At 34.0% G+C, this 23,426-nt stretch overlaps 1 protein-coding gene across 1 annotated transcript in view; it reads right to left on the bottom strand.

Moving 5' to 3' along the window:
• KIAA0825 overlaps nucleotides 1–18,309 on the bottom strand; it is a gene marked incomplete at its 3' end in the record, with an annotated part of 216,201 nt that extends 197,892 nt beyond the window's left edge. Inside the window, exons 1-3 of the mRNA XM_082335764.1 lie at nucleotides 18,176–18,309; nucleotides 7,201–7,369; nucleotides 1,428–2,097 (exon numbers count right to left, since the gene is read on the bottom strand). Of these exons, the coding sequence (XP_082191890.1) occupies nucleotides 1,428–2,097; nucleotides 7,201–7,369; nucleotides 18,176–18,306 (970 nt within the window). The 5' untranslated portion in view covers nucleotides 18,307–18,309. The remainder of the gene's footprint in view (nucleotides 1–1,427; nucleotides 2,098–7,200; nucleotides 7,370–18,175) is intronic.
• Nucleotides 18,310–23,426: the final 5,117 nt, after the last annotated feature.

Below are 23,426 nucleotides of genomic sequence, written 5' to 3' on the forward strand. Positions count from 1 at the left end.
CTTCTTGTAATATAGAAGCAGTTAATGTGTGGTTTTTTTAGAGCCACCCTTATGGTCACTTTAATCTCCATGTCATGTCTTAGATGTAAAATGGAGATAACTGAACCTCCCCATCTTTGTCAGCTGTTTTGAGATTGAAAGAAAAATTAAACTACAAACTTCCAGTTCCCTACTAGTCATTTTTTTGTCAGTGAATACTTTCAGTGAATACTGACTCCCATCTCACTATGTAACTCAAAGATACAGTTCTTGTCATTTATTTCATAACTCAACATTACTCTGACACTACTTTTCCTTGTTTCCCACCAACACTCCATCCTACTAATGTATCAGCTTTATGTTGAACTTCTGATCCTTTCACATGTTTCAGCTCCTGTTGAAAAATTATTTCTGCATTTCTTCTATTGGAATTTCCAGTTGACTTACACTAACATGTATATTGATTTTAAAACTCACAAGAGTATAATTTTATTCTGCGTAGACCTGGTAAATCATTACCTCACTCATCCTTTGTGTATGTTGTACAACCCAAAGATCTATCTTCTGTTTCTGTATTTTTCACATGATTGTAAACTTTTAATATTTTCTGCCTGCAAACTACTTCACCTTTATGGAAGGCTATGTTTTAAACAAACAGCTCTTGCACAGAGGAATGCTCAAAACCCTGCATTGAAAAAGCAATTACATACAATCTTGCAATTATGTTACAAAAGTTTCTATTCTGTATGATTTTTTTTCCTAAAGCTCTGATTCCTCCCTTTGGAAATTAGCACCTTAGACTCACCAACTGTAAAAAGAAAGTACAGAAAATACCACATCAATAACAGATTCCTTTCCTGCCTTAAATCCTTAGAACAAGAAATTATGAGGTAGCAATAACTCTAACTTACTGTACTTTCACAAGACTAGAAAACTTAAATGATTTTTTTTTTAAAGTTAGATTCTGCACAATAATCTTTTGCGTCAGCTGTGATGTACAAATCTGTGTCTATTTCACAGTCACATTATTGTATGGACGTTCCTATAATCTCCTTTAAAATTCTGACAACTTGAAAAAAGTGGGGGTAGAAGACTGAAGAGTTTGTATTCTTTTAAATCTGGATTAAATAGTTCTTATTCTATTACATATTTCAGCAGTTGGAATAAGTTAGACTGAAAAAAATGATAATGACATGACAATGTTATCCAGTGATTTATAGTGGGGTTTCTATATACATAAGAATAAGATATTCTCCCTTACTTTAACACCTTTTTCATCACAATTTTGACATAGTCTATAGTTCGGCTGCAGTAATATTTTTAAAATATAAAGCTGTAATTAATAATCTCAGGCCTCTCTCTTCATAGGAAATAATAAAGTATATTGAAAAAAGTAGTATAATTAAAATAATATCTAACTACAATGAACATAAAATAAGGCTACTAACCCACAGCATGAACTGTTCCTCTATGCTTCTTTGAAATCTTGTTTGCCTTAACTATATGCAGAGCATTTTCTTTGAACTGCAGCTCACAAAGTCTTTCAAGAAGAACTGTCATTTCTTCAGTGATGGTATCCAGATAAGTTTCATTAATAAACTTCAATGATGAAGAAGGATCAATAGTTCCACTTAGTATATACAAATCCTCTTTTATCATTGTGCACAATGTGGGTATGGAACTTTGGTAACCACGAACCACCTTATCAAAATTTGTTTCACCACAACTAGACAAAATACAGTTCTGTAGAAGATCACTAACCAGTTTATTCTGCATATTTTGATACTTTGTTAAGACTTCTGATTCAGGATAAAGAAACAAAAGTTGCTGTATGCACTGAGTTTTAAACTCCATTTGTTGTTGTAAAGCATTAGTATTTGTTTCTTCTTGACTTTGCAGTCTATTTACTAAAAATCGTCGAAGATGTAATCTCACATCATCCCAGAGAGATTTCACATCCATAGTTGAATCATCCTCAATGGCATGAAGGGAAGACGTTAACTCAAAAGACGTCCCACTTGGAGTACAGGGAAATGAGACACCACACTGACTAGAGAGATCCAGAAGGAAGTGAAGTATCATTTCTTCTTGATTTTGCTCATTCTTCAGCAAGCTTTGCTAACAAAGGTAAATCAGACAGTATTTTAGAAATGTTTTGTTAATTCTAGTTCATAAAATGAACAGCTTCATGCTACAGTACCAATTGTTTCCAATGCTAATTATCTTACCAGCAAATAAGAGACTCAAACAAATTGCTATATAAACAACATAACAAAGCCTGTTTTCCCATGGAATTATGCATCAATCCATCTCCTTGTCTACTTGCTGCAGTAACTCACATTCCTCTTCCCGTCTTTCTTACATCCTCAACCTCTCTTCTCAACCAATTCTAACCCACAATTCAAAGGAAAGCTTTGGAAAATTCATTAGGTAAGCCTTGGTAGCCTGTTTGTTGTGGTCCACATACAGATTTTTGAAAGAAAATGGTATGAAAAATTACTCAAGATTTACACAGATAATGACAGGTTTTACTCACAAAACCAAGACAAGAATTTATAAAACGTCTATGTTGTGGCTCAGCAGGCAACCGTCAAAAAGGCCATTCGAAGCATAAAATAATCTTGCCAGGACCCCTTAAAGAACTAAAATTGAAAACTTGTTAAGAATCGAACAAGCTTAGAGCACACAGGGCAGAAGAATAAGAAGCTGTGCATCCTGTCAAACTGAGATGCGGACTGATACATTAACAATACAGTGACCTCTAAATACACCTCAGCTATATGGGTTGGAGAAGCAGAAGGAAGCCAGTTAACAAAGCAGGTAAAACCACATGGATGCATGCGCTGTTCCTACTTCATCTGAGCTGCTTCAATTTCAAGAGGCCATGCAGCAAATAGCAGGTCCTCTTGTCACAGCTCAATGCTATCTACTTGGCCCAGAATAACACAAATTTAAACAGCACTCTGCAGCTTTCCTTAATATGTATGAGATGAACCATTTGCATGAACAAGGCGTGTCCATTATATGAGTAGAAGACAACGCTAAAGTCCCATGGTCACTGGACACCAAATCTCCTTCCTCTCTCAGAGAAAAAAACTTGCCTGTTACAAACCCATTTCCCACATCCTCAACATTTTTCCTACTGCAGGCTGGCTTTGGCCACACTTCTAGGCCCATCAGCTTTTTATTTGTAAAGATCTGTTCTCAATACTCCAGCTGCACTAGAGCTGACTACAGATTTCCCCACCACAGTCACAAGAAAACTGAGTGACATTGGTGGTACTCTTGATTTTCTAGGTTTCAGGAACCAAATAGGCAAGCCTTAGGTGAATCAGGATCTGGAAGCTCTCTCGCTTGCTCCCCCACCTCCTATTGCTTCTCTCCAACAGAGAAAAGCAGTGTGGCAAATTGCATAAGGGTAGTTCTTTCCACTCATGTCCTATATCTGGGTCTCCCAGCTATACTCCATTCTATAAAGCATGGCTGGTAATGAAACTGTTGGCAATCTTCCACCTTCAAAACTACTGATATATTTAACCTACAGTATTTGAGGAAATGATTAGTTTTATTTCTTTTCCCATTTTGAAAGAGAGATAAATAAATCAAATTTGAGTGTGGTATTGCATAAATATAATAATTTCCAAATACAAAATGTTCAATTTTTCTACTGTAGCAAGCTTTTATCAATAGATAATTTATAAAAAAAAATAGAAAAGACAAAATTTTAAACAAAAACTTCAGTGGGCTTTTTTTTTCCCTCATGCTTTTGAGTCACAAAAATTTTGAATATCAGAACTCCTGTTCTTTGTTCTGGATGATTCAAAACTGTTGCAGTCTTATGGGAGAAAACAAGAGTTTAACCTTCCTCTTGCCCTCTACTCTGGAGTGCTCTGTGATGAAAATTAAAACATAAAAGACTTGCACCACAGAAGCTAATTCTGAATAAAAGACAGAGAGCATGATTGTATCCTATAACGGAAAGTCTCAAAAATCATAGACTAGCTATTTTTCTTCCATTTTCATATCTTTATTTCAGAATGCTTCCTGTGAATTTTTTTTACTTACAAGCAGGAAACACATGTGGAAGACAGAATAATAAAGGAAATTTTCAGTCAAATATCATCCTATAAAAGCATGTGCATGTGATAGAAGTATGTATAACTAGTTAAAATCTTAACACATACCTATCAATATGCATATACATAAGGCTGGTTTGATTTTCTTTTATTATCTACTGAAGTACTCTATGAAGTTTTGTGGCCCCAAAGAGAGTGTGTGTCAGCGTGTAAACTGAAACCCTAATCACTAACCACTGTGTTGAAGAGTCAAGTCTCTACAGGTAGACTTCTGGAGTTTAAAGGCTAATTTTTTTTTATGAATCATGCTCAAATACCGTACTCTGAAATGAACAAAACAAGAGAAGCTGTCAAAACAGTGAATTTAACTGATGCCTTTGGATGATGAATCCAAAATGTCTTCCAATCAAATCCCTACTGTTGTTTTTTAAGGTTAAGCAGAAACATTTTAATTCATGAAAGCCAATAAGAATCTAAGTATTGTTTCAAGCCCTTTGCAACTTATACTAAAGCATTAAAAGTAGGGAGCCTGCAGATGCCATCCTAGACTTAGTATTACTCAGGAAAAGAGCACCTGAACTGAACTTTGAAGCTCTGAAAACACAGTGTCATCGGGTCTCTTTGAACATTGCCTATATTATATAGGCTTTTCTATTTAAAAATTAACCTGTAAAAATACTTCAGAAGATGATGCCAAAACTATTCAAGAGAAAAAGATCCAAATCAGTATCCAAAGGTTTTAGAGAAGCATGAAAAGTTCTCTTATGAGCACAGAAAGTTGGTGACAATAATATACAGGAAAATATTTGCGGTCTACCAACCAGACTACTACCTACTATAGATTACGACCTATCAAATCAATAAACAAATCCAATAAGATGAAGATTTTGTTAAAAAAAAAATTTTGTCATTAGTTTAGCAGGAACAGAATTTAATGAAGATGTGTTCATGTACATATTCAGCTTTTAAATATTTAGAATTACAAAACAGTACACGGAAAAGCAAAATTTCACATAATTAACATTTTCAGGCTTCATGAAGAACCTGTCAGTATTTCCATAAGAGTTCACAAATGCATGAGAATACTATGCAAACAATAAACCTAAATACAGCACCTCAGCCAAAACACATACAGAACTTTGCACTATTTTTTTAATTGTTCCAGCAGCTTAAAAGATAAAAAAAATCCCTAATAAAACAAACACACGTAATAAGGGATAACAGTGAATAGGGATATTGTCCTGAAGTAGAAGGAAGGTTACTATTATTGAAATGTGTAATATGATACTTAATTAAAAGCTTGCACGTGCAAAATTAAGTCAACAGAGTAACGAGTTCAATGGCTGGAGATACACATTTAAGAAAGGTCAGACTGTAACAATCTCATTAATGCTGAATATTATTGAAAATAGTTTACTGCAGAACTGTTCATGGAGGTAAAGATTACCACTGCAAGTATAACTTCTTACAGATGGATTGTCTATGCTAATACACATACACTTTTCATCTGCAGTCTCATCTACACAACAGGCTGGATTATCTAAGGAGCCACGAGCCTGGAAACAGTGATGTCCAAGTTCCTGAGCTCCACAGATGTTTTCCTGATAAGCTGTGTAGAATTGAGACTTTAAGGCTTCTCACACTTTGCTGTCTGTTTAGCAGCCTGCCACAGAGCCATTCTCAAAGCTTAACTGGACTCTACAGCCCACAGCCAGACTGTCATGCAGTCAGTAAGCTCCTGAGAACCTGAAGAGCTGGAAAGCACATTTTATATAAAATATACCCAAAGTATTCCAGAGATGGGGACATTTTGATGTTTCCCAAACAAATGCCGCCACCTGGTGTTCAGGTATATGGCTTGAATAGACCTTGGAGAAGGAAGAAGGCAGTGAATGGACACAAGTAAGTCCTCATTGTCATGCCCTCTTCTGAGGGAGTTTTAGTAAGGATCTAACTGGACTAAGAGGAATAACAAAAGACTTCATAAGTCAGCAATTTCTGGGATTCTCTCATTTTGTTTAGATGAAGTATGACATGTAGCAGTCTCTGACACCCTTGAGTGGGGTGATTATTAACAGCACCATTCATACTGATCACCTGTGTTCGAAGGGGACAAAATCACTCCTTCACCACATGAACATTAAAGACCTGGTGTTTCTAGAGATGACTTCCTCATTTGACAGAGCTAAATATCCAGTGGATTCAATGGTGACTGAAAGATCAACAATCAGTTTTAAGAGTTAAAAAACTGAGAGGCAATTTAATGAAGCTTGAGCTCTAGCCAGGAGATAGTCCCAAAGGAGAAAATACTCCTCCACAGCAGTTTTCCTCTGCCAATACAGCCAATCTTAAACTAAAGGTGTTCATGTCCTACAACTAAAACATGGTATGGAAGTGATAAAGAATAATCCACTAGATACTGTTTACTTGTTCTGACACTCATACATATGTACATCATATGAACACACATATACATAGTTTATATATAAACTTGCAGGCTGTCATTTACTGAGGTATCATCCTTCACTTATGTAGTCAATTCAGTTTTCCAGACTTCCATTTCTACACATATATTCTAAGGTTAACTTTTAATAAAAATTTTGGACAAAAATGCCTTCTAAAATTATGGCATTTTTCATTGAAGTGAAATTTGATTTCTGGTTACGTCTAGTTGTACAGCTTGCTAGGACAATGGATGTAGCTCCCACATTTCTAATTTGAAAAAGTAGATAGGAAGTGAATGCTTAAATAATGCATAAAGGACAATAATCTGTATTAGATAAGTTAAATCAATACTGATACAAGTGAAGAACAAGCAGTAAGAGTAACAGCCTCAGTGCAGACAGATACTTCAGATGTTTTTTACCAATACGTGTTTATAAAACAGTCCTAGCAGTGCTAAACACGTGGTAGTATCATGAAAAGAGATTGTCCCAAGTTTGTCTATTTAAGGCATGATCAAAAGGAAACATAACCCCTTACCACGGACATAAAAAGAGTACTAAGCCTTATAATAAAATTTCTGAACTATCCTCACCACAGTGAAGACTGAAATAACTAATTAACCTCCCCTCGCCCCCCCCAAACTCCACCCATCATATAACCACCTTTCCCAAACATTAAGTCTTTAGTAAACAATTTTTACCAGGGTCCTAAGGAATTCCATCAGCTCTCCATGATGTGTAGAAGAAGATCTGAGAGAACTAAAATTGCAGTTGTTTAGCCACTGAAGGCAGTCAGTTGTGCTTTGTAGTATTTCATCGGTACATATTTCATTTACTTCTGATTGCAGGTCTTTAAGACACTCTTCTATGCTAAAAAAACAAAAACAAAAATCACAGGGTTTTTTTCATGACTTGGAGATAAAAGCATTTTATATATTCCATATTCTAAAAAGAAAAACTACTTCAAATCAATGTAACTCTAGTCCTTCTTTGTCATAGATTAAATTACTCTCACAAAATAAGGCCTAAATTTCCAGTATTAACATTTAAACACAGTCAAGCCAGAGCTAAAATAAATTTCCTTCAGGCCAGACTGTACCATCCTCAGCAAGAGTAAGTACTGCCTCACTTCTCAAACAATCTTGTACTTTTTAATAAAGTAGTCAGTGAATAAGACATCATCCAACCTAAGATCTGGTCCTTGGTGCTTAATTAGCTAAAGCAGAGAATATAAACTGAATCAACTACCATATTCAAAGGTGAATGTATGATTCTGCTTCCTTTAGCAATCAGCAGTTGTTTTATAATACGTAAAATACATTAACGACTTCTTAAAGATTCACTGACATCACAGAAATGCTGAAAAGAATTTTAGAGTCAGTTGTGCTGAGAAAGCAGATCTTTTCTTCCTTGTTTTTGTCATTAGAATACTTGAAAGAAAACAGAGTTTGTTTTGAAGGAGCTGATCCACTCCTTAACATTAATCTAGAATCATACTCCTGTTTATGAAATCAGATGTGGCTGGTATAGTTATTACAGGGATTTCAGTTGCAAAAAATCACAAGAACAACTGAAAATCCAAAGATTTTATTTCTATTTATGTGGACCCTTACATGAAAACAACAAAAAAAAGAAAAATCCAGAAACAACCTAACTCTATATCTTTTCCTGCAAAAACACCTTTTCAGTATTTCAGAACTACTTTTTTTTAAAAGCAATGCTTAATATTTTATACAGTTTCAGTTAGAAAAATAGTATTGACTAGATCTACCCAGATACAGGTTTAATACAAACAGAGCCAACAATAAGAGTGAGGCCAGTTTTGGTTTATTGAAGTGCAAAGTGATTCTCACTACTATTTGAATTTTATTTTGGAGTATATTAGTTATTCCATTTATGTTCTTACAGCTAATGAAGGATGCAAGGTTTAACACAAATTAAAATTTAGTTCTTTCTGTCTCTGTAGATTTACAGGATTAGATGAGACTGAGCTCTTTACAGGTATTTCAGTGTCAGATACTTTTGATCATATTCCTTTCTATTTTCATGACATCAACCAAACAACAAACTTGCATATTATACTGCCACTCTCCTCTCTATTTTATAGAGATGAAGTATGGCCGTTTTTCTTTAACTGCTCTCTAACATTTTCAAACTTGACTAGTCTTGGCAAAAGAAGACAAGAGAAGACGACTAGAAAAGAGGACAGGAACAGAAGAAAAGGAGAGTGAGAAAGGAAGGAAGAAAAGAAACTGGAAAACAAATCAAATATTTAAGTGTATTACAAGACGTGACAAAAATACCAAATTAAAGACCTCCAGTTTTAAAAAAAAAAAAAAAAATTGAAAACTTTTTTTTAATTAGTAACCTTGAATAAAGTTTCTTATTTTTTTCTGCATAACTTCTCTGTGTGGAAAGATTCATTTTCCATGAAATGTCATCTTTTTTGAGGAACATATTTTTATTAAAAATATAATCTGCTTTGAAGATGAAATAAAAAAAAAAATCTTAAACACTACTAACCCATATCAATTTTTAATAAGAAATCAGTGATGAAAGGCCATTCTGCATATCACCCACCGACTATACTTCATCATTTAATTCTGCTTGCAGTACTGTTTTCAGGATGAGGAAGAAGTATTTATTTGATTTTCTACTGGATTTTCTCCTTTATTGAGTGATTTGTATTTTATTCTTTTACAGATGTTATGCAATGTACCCTAAATTCCTACTAGCTGTCTCATTCTGATCAACAGCAATAAAGTAAATCAGTGTCATCCGTACCTGTGGGAACTGAGTCTGTTAGTTTGAATTGACATTTTAAAAAAACAGGGGGAAAAAAAAAAAGCAAATGATCACACTAAATTCAGCTGAGATAAACAGTAGTCTGCGTTTTCCTTTTAAAGTTACCTACAACAAGCACAAAAGAAAGAAGTATATTTTTTCTGAGAATGCCATCAAGACTTATCATCTATGATAGGTTTCACTTTGTGCTTTTTGTTTCTTTAAAATACAGTACTAAATAACAACGAGCTGAACATGAAAACTGCATCAACTACAATTATAGAATGCAAGGACGATCATAAGAATGTAAGTGTAAGCAGAAGTGTAGCATTTTGAATGTCAGAAAAAAAATACATAAATTGTTTCCAAAACAATGACTACACAACTTCTACAAAAAATTTCATCAAAATCAGTAGGTCATTTCAAACAGCTTATTTTCCCATATTTAATTGTATTAATTAAGAATTACAGGTATGTTTGTTTTACATTTAGAAGACACGAAGTAAACCTTTCAAAGTGTATCTACTCTATCAAAATAAAGTCACCACATTTTACAGCTGTATTATCTTCAGAAACCAAATTCAGTAACTACAACTAATGCTTAAATATGTAATAACTATTACAATTTATGAATACATGGGTGGCCTGTAAAACACTTCTATAAAATTGATGCAAAAGTCTTAAGACGGTCCTGAGCATGACTGAGTTCAAAATCAAGTGCACTGAAACAAGTATCTTCCCATCATCAAAGGACCTTATCAGGAGCACAAAGAACCTCCTGAAAAACAATCACTCTCTGCCTGTGGCCCACTCCGGTTCCTGATGGGACAGCCCAGCCATGAATACCAATTCCAAACTTGACAAAAGATTGGCATGTATCTTTTTAACTTGTGAAACCTGTTCTCAGGACTACGAAACTAAATACCTTGTTCATACACCTTGACTCCTGGGACACTATCAAAGGCTTTTATTGTGGTGTGCTGATGTCCCTCATTCAATCATACCCAATAGATTACAGCATTGTGCATTGTAAAAGGGACTACTGTTGTTAGTCTGTGCCAATCTGTTTCAATTATGAACCAGTTTTTACACTCATCTTTGACATAGGAATCTGCATGCAATCCAATAAACTACAAGCTATGAATAGGCTACAACCTTCTCAAGACCAGATATTTTGGTAATTTGTCCCAATGCTGATAAGGGGATTAGGTGGATAAATTTCAGTGGCCTTCCCTGTAGGTACAAATCATGATAAGTCTGTTCATTTTATTTAATCCTTTTATTCCAATAAAGTAAACAGTGAATTAGGACTAAAACTGTTTTTCATTAAATAAAAATATTTTAATCCTGTTTACTTAGAACATACTGTAGGTAAACATGGCCTCAAAAACAGTGCTTTTTTTTTTTTATAAGATTTTTGTCAACACTTGGTATTACATGAACATTGTTGATTATAGATACTTATTCCTTTACGTTAATTACATCATTAAATGAAATATTTAGGAAGTTGGCTACCACTGGAAAAAAAAAACAAAACATTTTAGTGTGTATTATATGAGTTTCGAAAGCAGTCATTTTAAATAAAAGACTTCCGCCAAATAGAACTACAAGTATTCTCACTATGTAGGTTAGTATTTAAAACTATAATTTCATATCAGTGTAGGGAGAATGAGACTTTGATTTCCTTTTTTAGAAAGGAAATTTGCTGAAGTTTTAAAAACTGTGAACAAAATATATAATTTTGATGTGAAAGATGTGCTTAATTATTTAATGAATTTTATTCTTAAACGTACAATTACAAAAAGCCATATAAAGTGCTAAGTTCCTTTTTTTTCCCCAAATAATGCTTTTTCATTAAGGTTTAACTTAAGCTCAGTGCAGTAAATAAGCTCCTTTTTTTGAACAAATTGAGGCATCAACCCAGATGATGTCAACTGACACTATACACGGAGGATGGGAGTATACATAGTGTTAAAATCATGTGCAGCCATTGGAAAAATACAACCAAGTCTGTGTGCAACCCTATCTAAATGAGGAATACAAGACCTGGAGTACAACAGGGAAATCAGACATAGTTTAGTACTTAATGCTTTCTACCTGTTTTCTGCCATTAACTGGTTCTCTGCTCCATACATATGTTTTTTGAAACATCCTCTGAAACTCTAAACCTCAATGGTAAGGTGAGGCATACAATTAACGTTTTAGGTGCTCAGGTACCAATGTTAAGACATTGCTGAACCTAACCAGAAGGTGCTTAATTCTTCTGTTGGAAATTAGCCTACTGGTACTACATTAGAATAGCTGTTCCTGCTCAGATGGAAGGTCTCCATGTCTCTGACAGTAGTCACTACGAGATGCCAAAGAAGAAGAAAAAAAAAGAAGAAAAAAAAATGTTAAAATTTCTCAGAATATTTTCATCATCTCTAGCAGTTTGTGACACAAGGACTTAAATCAGACAGTGTCCTCATATTTAACAGCCCTCAATTAATTTTTCTTCCACAGATGATTTCACTTTTCTTTGAACCTGTGGAACTGTTCAGACATAAACAGAAAAAACCAGTCACCAAACTACTAAACAAGGAGTGGAATATAAAAGCTCAAAGAAAAAATTAACTTTTCTCTGTAGCAAAGAAATCTGATAGTTATTCTCATATGGATTTTTGTAAAATTGACTGATTTTTCAAGAAAGAAATCCATTAGTCCCACGCAAAGAGTATCTTGAGCCTTTGTGGGCACATCAATGCTTGTGGTTAGTACTACTGGTATACCATTATGCCAGTGAAAACGATATCGCTGAAATAGCTTCTTCTTTTTACTCTTTTGCCTCTTTTTGTTTACACCCTAAGCAAAGTTCTGTTATGTTACCTGTGTCCACACTAGAGTGCTTTTCTGGAGTAGCATGTCAATACCATTTGGTAAGTATTCCCACTGTAGACAGACAGTCTCAGTTTGAGACTCCTAGGTGCTCTTATTTATTAAGTTAATGGCAGTTTTTAGGAATAACCAAATCACGTGGAGAGACTGCTTTTTAAGTGGCTGCATCAATGGACAAACAGCTACAAACCAAGTCCTATAATGGAACTGATAGTGTAAGCACTGTCATACTGATACAAAATTATTTTGAAAACCAGTGTATCAAAATGAGTGTTGCTGTCTCCATATATCATTTTCCATTGCCTAAGATTACTATGAGTAAGTTGAAGGATGATCTTCCAACTCCTTTCAATTTCTAACAAGCACCGTTTCAATTTATTTCATATAGCATATGGAACAGCCATAAAATGACAATGAGATTGGTTAAATTGAACTGCTAAGCTATAAAGTGAAATTATCTTTAAACCTCATGTTACTTATGCTTAAGATCCTCATATTCATGGAGATCTACTTTTAGAATCAGTTTACATGGCTTTTGTTAAGAACAGTTTGTTTTAAACGTAATGAAATAATTGTTTCCACTGTTTTTTGAAGATAGAAGCACTAATATAATACTACTTTGTTATTATCACATATATTCATTAAAAAGCTTGACTGCTAAAGACACAGGTCATTTTACACAAAATCAGTCACATCATTTGGAAGCCTGTGTGTCAGAGGACCTGCTGTACACTTTGCATAGTAAGAAATCTTTGAGAAAGGCTTTTACCAGTATAATTCCCACAGACATTTTCCTTGTTACGTTTTCTCCCATGTGGAAACAAACATTTTGTTTTATTTAATGAAAGCTGACCTGCCAAAGAGGAAATACTAAGAAAAATTCCAATGATCTACAGAGAGTTTCATGAGGTCATTGCTGACGCCTCCGCACTACTGTGTGTTAATAAACAGTAATTTAACCATAAACATAAATAACATTTTCTAGTAACTTTTAAACTGCTAGATACAATCTAACTGAAAAAAACCATAAAGATTCATGCAAAGAATGTTTTGATAACTTCATCTTGAACAGAAACAAGAGGTTTAACCAAAAATGGCTATTTATCATCTTGCATGTTCCTGCAATGCTTATGACAATATATAGTAAAATTCACGGTACAATGTATCTCTTAAGATTTCTGAAATTCTGAAAAAAATTAGATTATTATAGTTCCAGGCCTATAATGTTTATGCTGTTCCTTTCTAGTCTACCTGACCATCAGCTTATTCTTTCTGGCATGTCTATTTTCTTACTCTCATTAACCTAACTGCATGAACAGATGAAATTCCTTTTTATATTTTTGTTCTTTACAACGGTGACCTCAACAACAGGGGAGAAAGCTAGAAAGTAAAGCTGCTACTGCTAATAATATAGGTTTTGTTATCACCTCATATTTGTGTGTATGTTAACTTTTTTTTCATAGTTTAACTATATTATTCTCTTATTCATATTTTGTATTTAAGTTCTATTAAAAAAAAAAAAAAAGACCAATAAGAATGAAGCTAAACATTATTTTGTAAGCAGCAACACAAAACTGATGGAAAGACTGACTACAAAAACTTCACCTCTTTAGAAAAACTCTATTAAGACAAATATATCTTGACACTTGTTTTTAAAACCAGTAATTCTTTAAAATATGAGTCTGAAAGTTACAGGCTTATTATAAAGCTAAAAGCCTTGAAAAAATTCACTTCCTCAAATTCTTCCTATTGTAGTCTTGGACCTTAAGATATAAAACAAAAACACAGCCCCTGCTTCAAGGACTTTGCAAGCTACTTCATATCTCTAATTTAGCTACTTACCAAACATATACACAGAAACTGTAAAGTAACTATACCATTGAAACCAGAAAGAAATAGAACAGCGATGACTTTGCTGCACCTCAGCAAGAGAAACTTACTCAACAGCTTAACCATATAGAACCATCAGTTTTAACAGAACCACTGCCTACCTTTAATTTCCAATCTTGTTTTAAAGACTTGAGATATTTCAGTCCACAAGATAAAAGCTTTGCCTTGATAAGTTATTTCAGAAGACTGGCAGTAAAACATAGGAGTCTTTCAACTCAATTGACCAAAACATGATAGTGAAAAATAATGGCTAAAAAACCATTGTCTCTTGTATCCTCATATGAAATGAATTGGGATATTTTGCAGTGCAGTCAAAGATCTGATTACAGCTTCTGTAGATGTACATGACAGCTAACTAACTGCCTAAGACAGTAACACAATTATAATCACTGCAGATGGGAGTTAAGAAATTGTGTGTCTGTTAAAATAGCCAATCTCTGAGAAACTTTGTGCTGTCCAGCTAGTAAGGTCGTAAGAAACAACTATCCTGAACTCAGTGATCATCCACAAAGACAACACAGGCTGAATAGGAATAAAATTACATTCCTTTCTCATTTTAATTACTCATTCCTAGCAATTAGTCCAGGGCAGTGGGTAGACAGATACTATTTTGACAAAGATTTTAGTAACATTATTCTACCATCTTAATAGGTACTAAATTCTCAACTAAATACTACAGTAATGTACTTGTATGGCAAGCAGGTTACATTCACGTAGAAGAGTCAAATTCTTTTTGAGAGCTGTGATAAACATTAGGCCCAAGTAAAACTGATAAAATTATCAATTTTATTCCTCTACTATTAGCTCTAGTTTGAAATTCTCCCAAATACTCAGCCACTATTGGGATTTTGGTTGGAGATGCCAAGATTTTGCTAATTCTTTTGAATCCCAAGAAAGTGAGGTATAGCTGCTTCCTGAAAATTCCAGAGAGGAATACACCAAGATTTTCTTCAAAATACAATAGAGAAAGATAACTCTTGCAGCACATCTCAGTTTAAAAACACAGGAGCCCTTGCACACTCCAATTCTGATAAGAAAATGGAATGAAACAGTAGTGCTTAATACCCTGTTTGAAACTCCTCCATCCCTTTGATGTGAGGTGTTGATAGTGGGAAGTATTTCTATGCAAATCAGCAAAGTTATAGTCAACAACTGGAAAATGCCATACTAACATCCTTATTGAGGTACTTGCCAGATAGTCCTATTATTCACATGTTAAGCCAATCACTCACTGAAGAAACAACTGAATACACAAAAAAAAAAATCAACTGCTGAAGAGATTTCATGCGTAGAATCACTTTCAAGTTATGCACTATAAGCTTGGTTTCAAGCTCTGCACCTTATTTTCTGTTTAGAAGTATTAAATATCAGCTGAAACTTTAGTTCTGTGGATCGCTCAAAAACTAGAAAAAAAAAAATCCAAACCCTCAATTTTGATAAACAGCAAAAGTCAAAGCAAATGTGAGGGGAACGACTGAAGACAAATGGCTGTCCTGATGAAATTATGAATGCAACTTCATGCTTTACAATAACCTGACAATATCACTGCATATAACTGGACAGCAATGACAATGGTTTCGATAGTTCATATTCACGTGCCTCTATAAACTGCTGTAAAAATAAAGTTAACATTCAAGTGTAATAAGAGCTCTGTTATATGATAGTGAATGAATGAACCACTTACTCCCTTAAAACTTAGAAATAAAACAATTTTGCACAGCTGGCCTTTTTTTTGTTGTTGTTGTTCTTTTGATATAGCACCAAATAGAATTGGTACAATACAAAAATACTGAAGGTAATTCAACTGCTGAAAGCATATCTGATTTGTCGTGTCACACAATTTTATAAAAGCTATTCACTTGGAAGGCAATAAATGAGCATTCAAGTGATTTACACACTTTTGGATCATAATTTTTTACACAATGTTTTATTTTTAAAAATATATATATGCTGTATACTATTATGTTTATTCTCTGTGGTATAATAAAATCATAAATCTACCTGATGAAAAATGGATTGTATTCCAATTGTATCACTGTAGCGCATAGAGCTGCTCTTATCATACCACTTACAAAGATCAATGGTAACTTGAAAATGATTTCATTCCATGCTACCTCTAATATATTAGCAATAAAAGGACTCTTTTTAATTTAAAAGTCACATCAGCTGCTGTCCATCTTCTTTTAAACTCCTCTCCATTTCTGAAACTGACATATTACAGGAGCAAAATATCACCTGGTAACTACAGGTCTACTTTCTGATTTTCCTTCTGAAAATTAGTTTAAAAACTAGCTTAAGTGTCTATTCAGCAGAAATACAAAGCTTTTTCTGACGTGCATTGCTGTGTACCACACCCTAATCCAATTTCCTGCTCTTCTCGCATATAATACCATTTGGTTCTTACAAAACTTACAGCAAAAGGCCCTTCTAATTTGTTGGACTATGTCCCTAAGATGGGGACAATCAGCCTTCTTAAAAATGTACAAATAGTTCCACTGTGATTATGTTAACGTAAAATGTAACATAAAATGTTAACTGATGTAAAGTACCATTTAAAGGAATGAACAGCTGGCCTGCTTTCCCATAGCCAAAAGTTTTCTCAACTAGCAGCATACATTTTGCACACATTAAAAACAAAAGGAGTAGCAAAGCATGCATTCCAAAGGCTCATCTTGATAACAATCTTTCTAACTCTCAGGCTGGCTCTGCATAATGATGACAAAATCACTCTTATTTGGTAGTTGAAGAGGTGACAACACACCTGTCAAAAATGCTGATTCTGTTTTTTCCAGATATATAAGAACATAGCAACTCAAAACATAAGTACCTATAAATGTGTTATGACATCAACTAAACTCTAAGTAAGTATCTACATTTCACTGATGTCAACAGCTGGAAAACTGTAATATGAAATTGCAGTATGGTCCACAATAGCGTATTTCCCAGATCTTCACTATCATTGCTACCGTGGGATTATTACTATTGCAACTACATTTGTAAACACTAAGTTTTTAAAAGAAAATGTTCAAAATGTGAGATATGAGTAATATAAATAAAAAGCCTGAAAAATGTCTCAGCCTGGCATAAGAAATATAACAATAATTTAGAGATGACCTACATAATTTTTCAGTGAGATACAGCAATGGTTTATCTCTATTCTTCAGGAAGCTGTTTGGGAGCAAAGACCTCCAAAATGAAGGACCAAAATGTGGACTTCATTAAAATTACACAGTCTTAAAATATATGTCATGAAGGGTATTCTTTGAAATCATACAACTCTATAACATGCAATGTTGTCCAAAGGCAAGCATTTTCCAAATCTAAAACAAAATTCTGCTATTTGCTATATCTCTGAAGGTACGCTTACTATTTTTAAAAGGGCAATTAGTTTATTTGCTTATGAGCATCTTTCACAAATCGAAGTATTTTAAAGGTACTAAAGAGTTTAGCCACAAAACACCACCATCACTTTTCAAATAAGGAACAAAACCTTGAGCTGATTTTTTTGTAGTCATGCAAAAAATCCATATCAACAAAGAACTCTTTCAGTACTCCATTGTTTCTGTAGCATTCATATTTGGAAACCAGTATGTTACAAAGAAGTGGACAACGAAATATATTACAAAACAAATTCTAGTTAGAAAATCTTCTACAGCAGCATAACAGTTTTAACTGAAATAATGGCTTATATAAGAAAAATTATATATATATAACTTACTTGCTTTTTCTACTTCCATTAGAAATGCTTAAAGAACATACTGAGTTCCAATTTTGGTCTTTTTTGTAAAATTCTGTAGCTCTTTTAGTGAATAAAAAATCTATGTCATAGCTGTAGGAAATACAACTGTCATGGGAATACATATTTTCTTCCTCCACTATCACACCTACTGCAATAATTCCTAAGATTAAGATGATTCAACCGTTAAAAATACCGTACAGAGAAAGACTATAGCACAAAAATTATATAGCATTAAAAATTTGTTAAATGCTCAAGTGTTTAAGGTAAAATTACTACTGAAATAATTATCAGAATTTTAATCTACAACTAGAAAAGAAAGAAAAGCTGTATTTCTTCCTAAATGTAATGACTTTCACTAATATTTTTGGCATATAGAAAATACTCTTTACCTAGAAGAGTTCTTCTTTATTTTTTCATCAAGATCACTAAGGATTTGTTGAAACTCCAATTCTCCAGGAAGGATATTTAATAAACAATCTAAATTGGAAGAATCAAGAGAATAATCTCCTCCCCATTCCATTTTCAGAACCTGTAAAATAGATACAGAAAAGTGGTTAAATAATGAAAAAATTCATGTATCAAAATACACAATATTTTGTTACTTGGAAATACTTAGATTAATAAGGGAAGACTTTATGTAGGGAATTATAAAATCAGTGTTGAATAGTAAACCTCGTGCATGCTTCTGAGTAGAATTCTACAGAGAGGGACATCTGTAAAATAAAAGCAGAGATAAATTTCATAATATCTCGCATTTTTTTGGTTTAAAAAAATCAGTTCTTTTACTTTAATCAGAGTGGTAGTAGCTTTCTTCATTAATTTTTTTTTAAGATTTAGAAAGAAAATTCTTACTATTATAACTGGAAACTATGAAAATAAATAAATACATTAGAGCGTAAATTTATTTTCTGTGTGCTTGTAACTACTGCCCAAGGAGTAACTGCTTTCTGGAAATTAAGCACATCATTGCGAATAACTAGAACATAAAAATCCTTACCAAAACAGTCTAATGACGAGAAAACAAGTGTCATCTTGTTTTATACACAGTTTACTCAACACAAACTTGGCCAAAACACAGGTCGAATCCACTGGCCTACTCAAACTAAGACACTAAATCCCAGGAGTCTTTACATCAGAAGCAAAGCATTAGCAGAGTTATTTTTTCTCGTTTTTGTTTTTTTCTTTTTTCTCTTTTTTAAGAAATAATGAAATTCATTTTACAACCACTGATGACTTGCTACCAAAGTTAAAGAAAAAATTTTATGAAAAGTGGAAACTTTTTAATAGCCAGTATATTGCATGTCTACCATTTAGTATTTAACAATACTATTCATATTGCAGCAGCAACATGACGGATAAATGTAACTATTCAGATGCACACAATGTTTGGGCAACAAAATATAATGAATTAATCATAGAATAACGGAATCATAGAGTAGTTTGGGTTGGCAGGGACCTTTAAAGGTCATCTAGTCCAACCTCCCTGCCATGTGCAGGGACATCTTCAACTAGATCAGGCTGCTCAGAGCCCTGTCCAACCTGGCCTTGAATGTATCCAGGGACAGAGCATCTACCACCTCTCTGGGCAACCTGTGCCAGTGTTTCACCACCCTCATTGTAAAAAAATGTCTTCTAAAATCTAAATCTACCCTCTTTTAGTTTAAAACCATTGCCTCATGTCCTATCGCAACAGGCCCTGGTAAAAAGTCTTACTCTGTCGTTTCTATAAGCTCCCTTTAAGTACTGAAAGGCCGCAATAAGGTCTCCCCAGAGCCTTCTCTTCTCCAGGCTGAACAACCCCAACTCTCTCAGCATGTCCACACGGCAGAGGCGTTCCAGCCTCCTGAGCATTTCTGTGGCCCTCCGCTGGACCTGCTCCAACAGGTCTGTGTCTTTCCTGTGCTGAGGACTCCTGAGCTGGACACAGGGCTCCAGGGGGGGTCTCACCAGAGTGGAGTAGAGAGGCAGAATCCCCTCCTTCAACCTGCTGGCCACGTAATAAATACACTATTTTTCTTACAAGCAATATTGTTTTATGAAGCAGTGTTAGTTGGAAATCTACCTAGAGGCACTACTAGAAAAATAGATTGAGAGTTTTTCTAAGTGAACAATCTACAAGACACAAGCTCCAAAAGAACGTTAGATTACAAGATGCAAGGTCAAGATGATAGTTTTGGTCAAATATAAGTGTAGACCTACAAGTAGCAGAACTGCACATTTCTTCAGCAGAAATGACACTACTGATTCTGGTTTTGCTCTTTCAAAACAAAGTTAGAACAAACTTGAAGGTTCTTTAGAGCCTAGTATCTTGCACATCTGAATTAACAACACAATACTACAAAATATTTTATGGATATATAATTTTCTTAAATTCTCAGAAGCTACAGAATACCCCTTTGCAAATAACAATTCAAAGACTTTCAACATTTTGGAATGTAGCTGAAACTCAGTCACCATTCTGGTTAAAAAGTTTGGATGTAAAACAAATACATCACGTAACACATCGAGGGAGGATCAGTCTTTGAATATAAGACTCAAAAGTATCTTAACAGATGTTACTGCAATTAAAGACACTGTAATTAAAAGTAGATGTTAAAAAGCATTCTCCAAATGCTGAAATACTTCAGTCAGTTGTTCTGCAAAAAAAAAGTAGGCCAACTTGGCAAGGTTCTGCAACCAATCGAAAAACATTAGACAGTGCTTTACAGAACTGAGATAAAAGGAATACCGAAAATACAGTTGTTCACTCATGTATACTTATATTCAGATATGGTCACACAAATTCATTCCCTTTTCTCTTCAAAAATATCTCAGAGTTTATACAGAATATGATGCTAACTCTGTTCAATAGCTATAACTCAAACCCATCTTTTATTCAACTATGCTTGCAGAACAGTCAATGATTGGTGTCAAATGTACTGTATAATAGATATATGTAATGCAAAAATAGTAACAGTTTGGAATGATTCACAATTTTCATAAAATAGCTGCACAATCAAAATATTATATTTATTCCTAACTCTTTTCTTCACAGGATAGCCAAAAGAAGCTTATATTCCTCAGAAAAATATCAGTATAGTTTACTTACTGTTTAAAAAATTCACTTACTGTTTAAAAAATTCATCACATGAAAAAAATCACCTTGTAAACATGACAGTCTAGTTTTCATGTATGCATTCCTGTAAGGCTTCTATGTCATACTTCTTCGGTTCACTTGTCAAAACAAGGTAATTATTCCTTTCAGTCTTGGTTTATGGGGGAAAAAAGCAACATTTGATTCTTCAGTTTTCAAATATTGGTTTAGGTGGTCAGTAGTAACTTCTTCTTATGAAAATCTAAGTATTTCTCTAATACAAGACTATCATATGAAGAAGCAAAATACAAAAATGTTTCAGAAGGAGAAAATAAGTACATCAAGATATAAATTAATACAAATTGAGCAGAAATTCTACTGTTGTTTAGTGTAACCACTGTAAGGGCCCTGGGTACACTAATAGGCTTAAAATGCCTGATGACCTGGACTCTCAGTGGAACTAGACTGTCACTCCGGTGCCTGCCCCACTTGCCTCCCTTAGGGGCAGTATGATGGGCATTGGCTGGCAAGGTCCCTCCCCTGCCATTTAGGTCCCTCCCCTGCCCTCAAAGAGCAGCCAGTCACTGCTGCTCCCTGATAGACAGTATGACACAGCCCTCCTCTGATGGGAAAAAACAATTTTTGTTAAGAAATAAATCCATTTCTAAAAATATTTATTATTTCTAATAATATGGAGGAAGAACTCTGCTTTCAAACTCCAAATTCTTTCAAAGTATTTTAGACAGTAATAACCCATTTCTTCTGCAAAGGGGATTAATTTAACACTTGTTATTATGGTGCATAGAAAGTATCATCCCATCATATTTCTATTTACTATCACAATGAAATACTCTATGTTTTGAAACAAATGGTCTTAGAGAACCTGGTTCAGACGCAACTCACTGTATCCCTATCTGTAATAGGTATAGTTCTTTTCAAAACATATTAGAGGACCATTCATCACCATTAAAATGATGTAGCTGTCAGTCTGTTTGGTAGCTACTCAAGAAACTTAACCTATGTACAGTGTAGCTTAACAAGAAATACTTTTCAGGTCTCTTATTTTAACCCACAGTATCAGTGCAATTTAACTTCACTGTAACAATTCCCCACTCTTAACAAGTGTGACATTAAGAACTAGTTTTTATCAAAAACAATTAGGCCTATCTGAAAAAAACATTATGAAACTTTCAAGTTAATACAACAGATACTTCCTGCTTTTTCAATTCATATAATGTTTACTACAGAAAAAAAAAAATTTTTTTTTTTTTTAGTGCTTTCTTTTTCAATGTCAATCAAAAGGAAGCAATCTTCCCACAGAAGTCCTCTATAAAAAGGTACTTAGTTCAAACTGTTTATTTCTTCATTCTGATATAGCAATTCAATAAACATCATCACAAAAACCTTCCACTACAAACATACATGTGAAATTTCACAGAAATTCTAAGATTAATTTGTAATGTTTATATTTACTATAATAAGCATTTGTCATCAGACATACAGTTTGTAAAAGCTGTATGGACCTAAAATGAACAGATTTTTGTATAAGCACTTCTGCTGAATTTACACATGTACAATATACCCCTATACATGTATAAAACACAATATTTAACTATAGATTCATAGTCTAACATACTGTAGATATGCAGCTAACAGACATCTCCCACTTTTTGACACAAGCACTATTCTTTTTAAATATAAACTACGGGTCTTTCATTACACTGGGTGAAACATTACTAGGTCATGTTTATAGAATACAAATCCATTCCGGCATTTTTAGAAACTTTGTAAACGTTGACAGACTTATTTATCGGTAAATATTCAGTACTGTTACTCCTTTATTTCCCTATGGCCCTTCAGCCAGTTAAGATTCTTGTTTTGACATCAGTGGGTTTCAGATATCACAGGACAGCATCAACCACGGAGAATGTCAGGCAAATTTTGTATTATAGTTACACTGAACACCTTGGGGGGGGGGGGGGGGGGGGGAGGAATCTAAATACAGTTTTACACTTCAGTTTGCCTGGAGTTTCCTCTGAGTCAATTGCCTAAGTCTAATGGAAAATAAATCAGCTGGCCCTTTGAAAAAAAAATTATAGTACATATGTGTTCAAGAAAATCATAGCAGAAGTAAAGCAGGAAGTTTAAAGTTAGACATGGTTTCTCATAATGTTTGACCACACTTTGTTAAACTTCCAACTAAACTTTAAACTTTCATGGGTTTTCAAATGCCCTGTATACATTTATGCAAACTCTAAGTAAACTAAGAAGCATTAGGCAGTATAGCATTTCATATAATGCAGATTTAAAGAGATCTGTCTTTGAGCACTATGGCACCTACTTGAGCAAATTACACAGTAGGTTTTCAGAAAAAAGGCAAAACAAACCATTAAGGTTTCAATAAAATCCAGAGGTAGGCTTTTATACATACACTACTGTGTATGAAATAATCTAAAGAAGTTATCTAAACCTAAACAGAATCTACTACTTAAGCACTGGCAGATATTTAATGGAATCAACAATTTATGGGGTGTCACATTAAGTAAATCATGTATACTTGGGTAGAA

The sequence above is a fragment of the Platalea leucorodia genome, assembly GCF_965183815.1.
Source record: "Platalea leucorodia genome assembly, chromosome: Z".
Taxonomy (NCBI): domain Eukaryota; kingdom Metazoa; phylum Chordata; class Aves; order Pelecaniformes; family Threskiornithidae; genus Platalea; species Platalea leucorodia.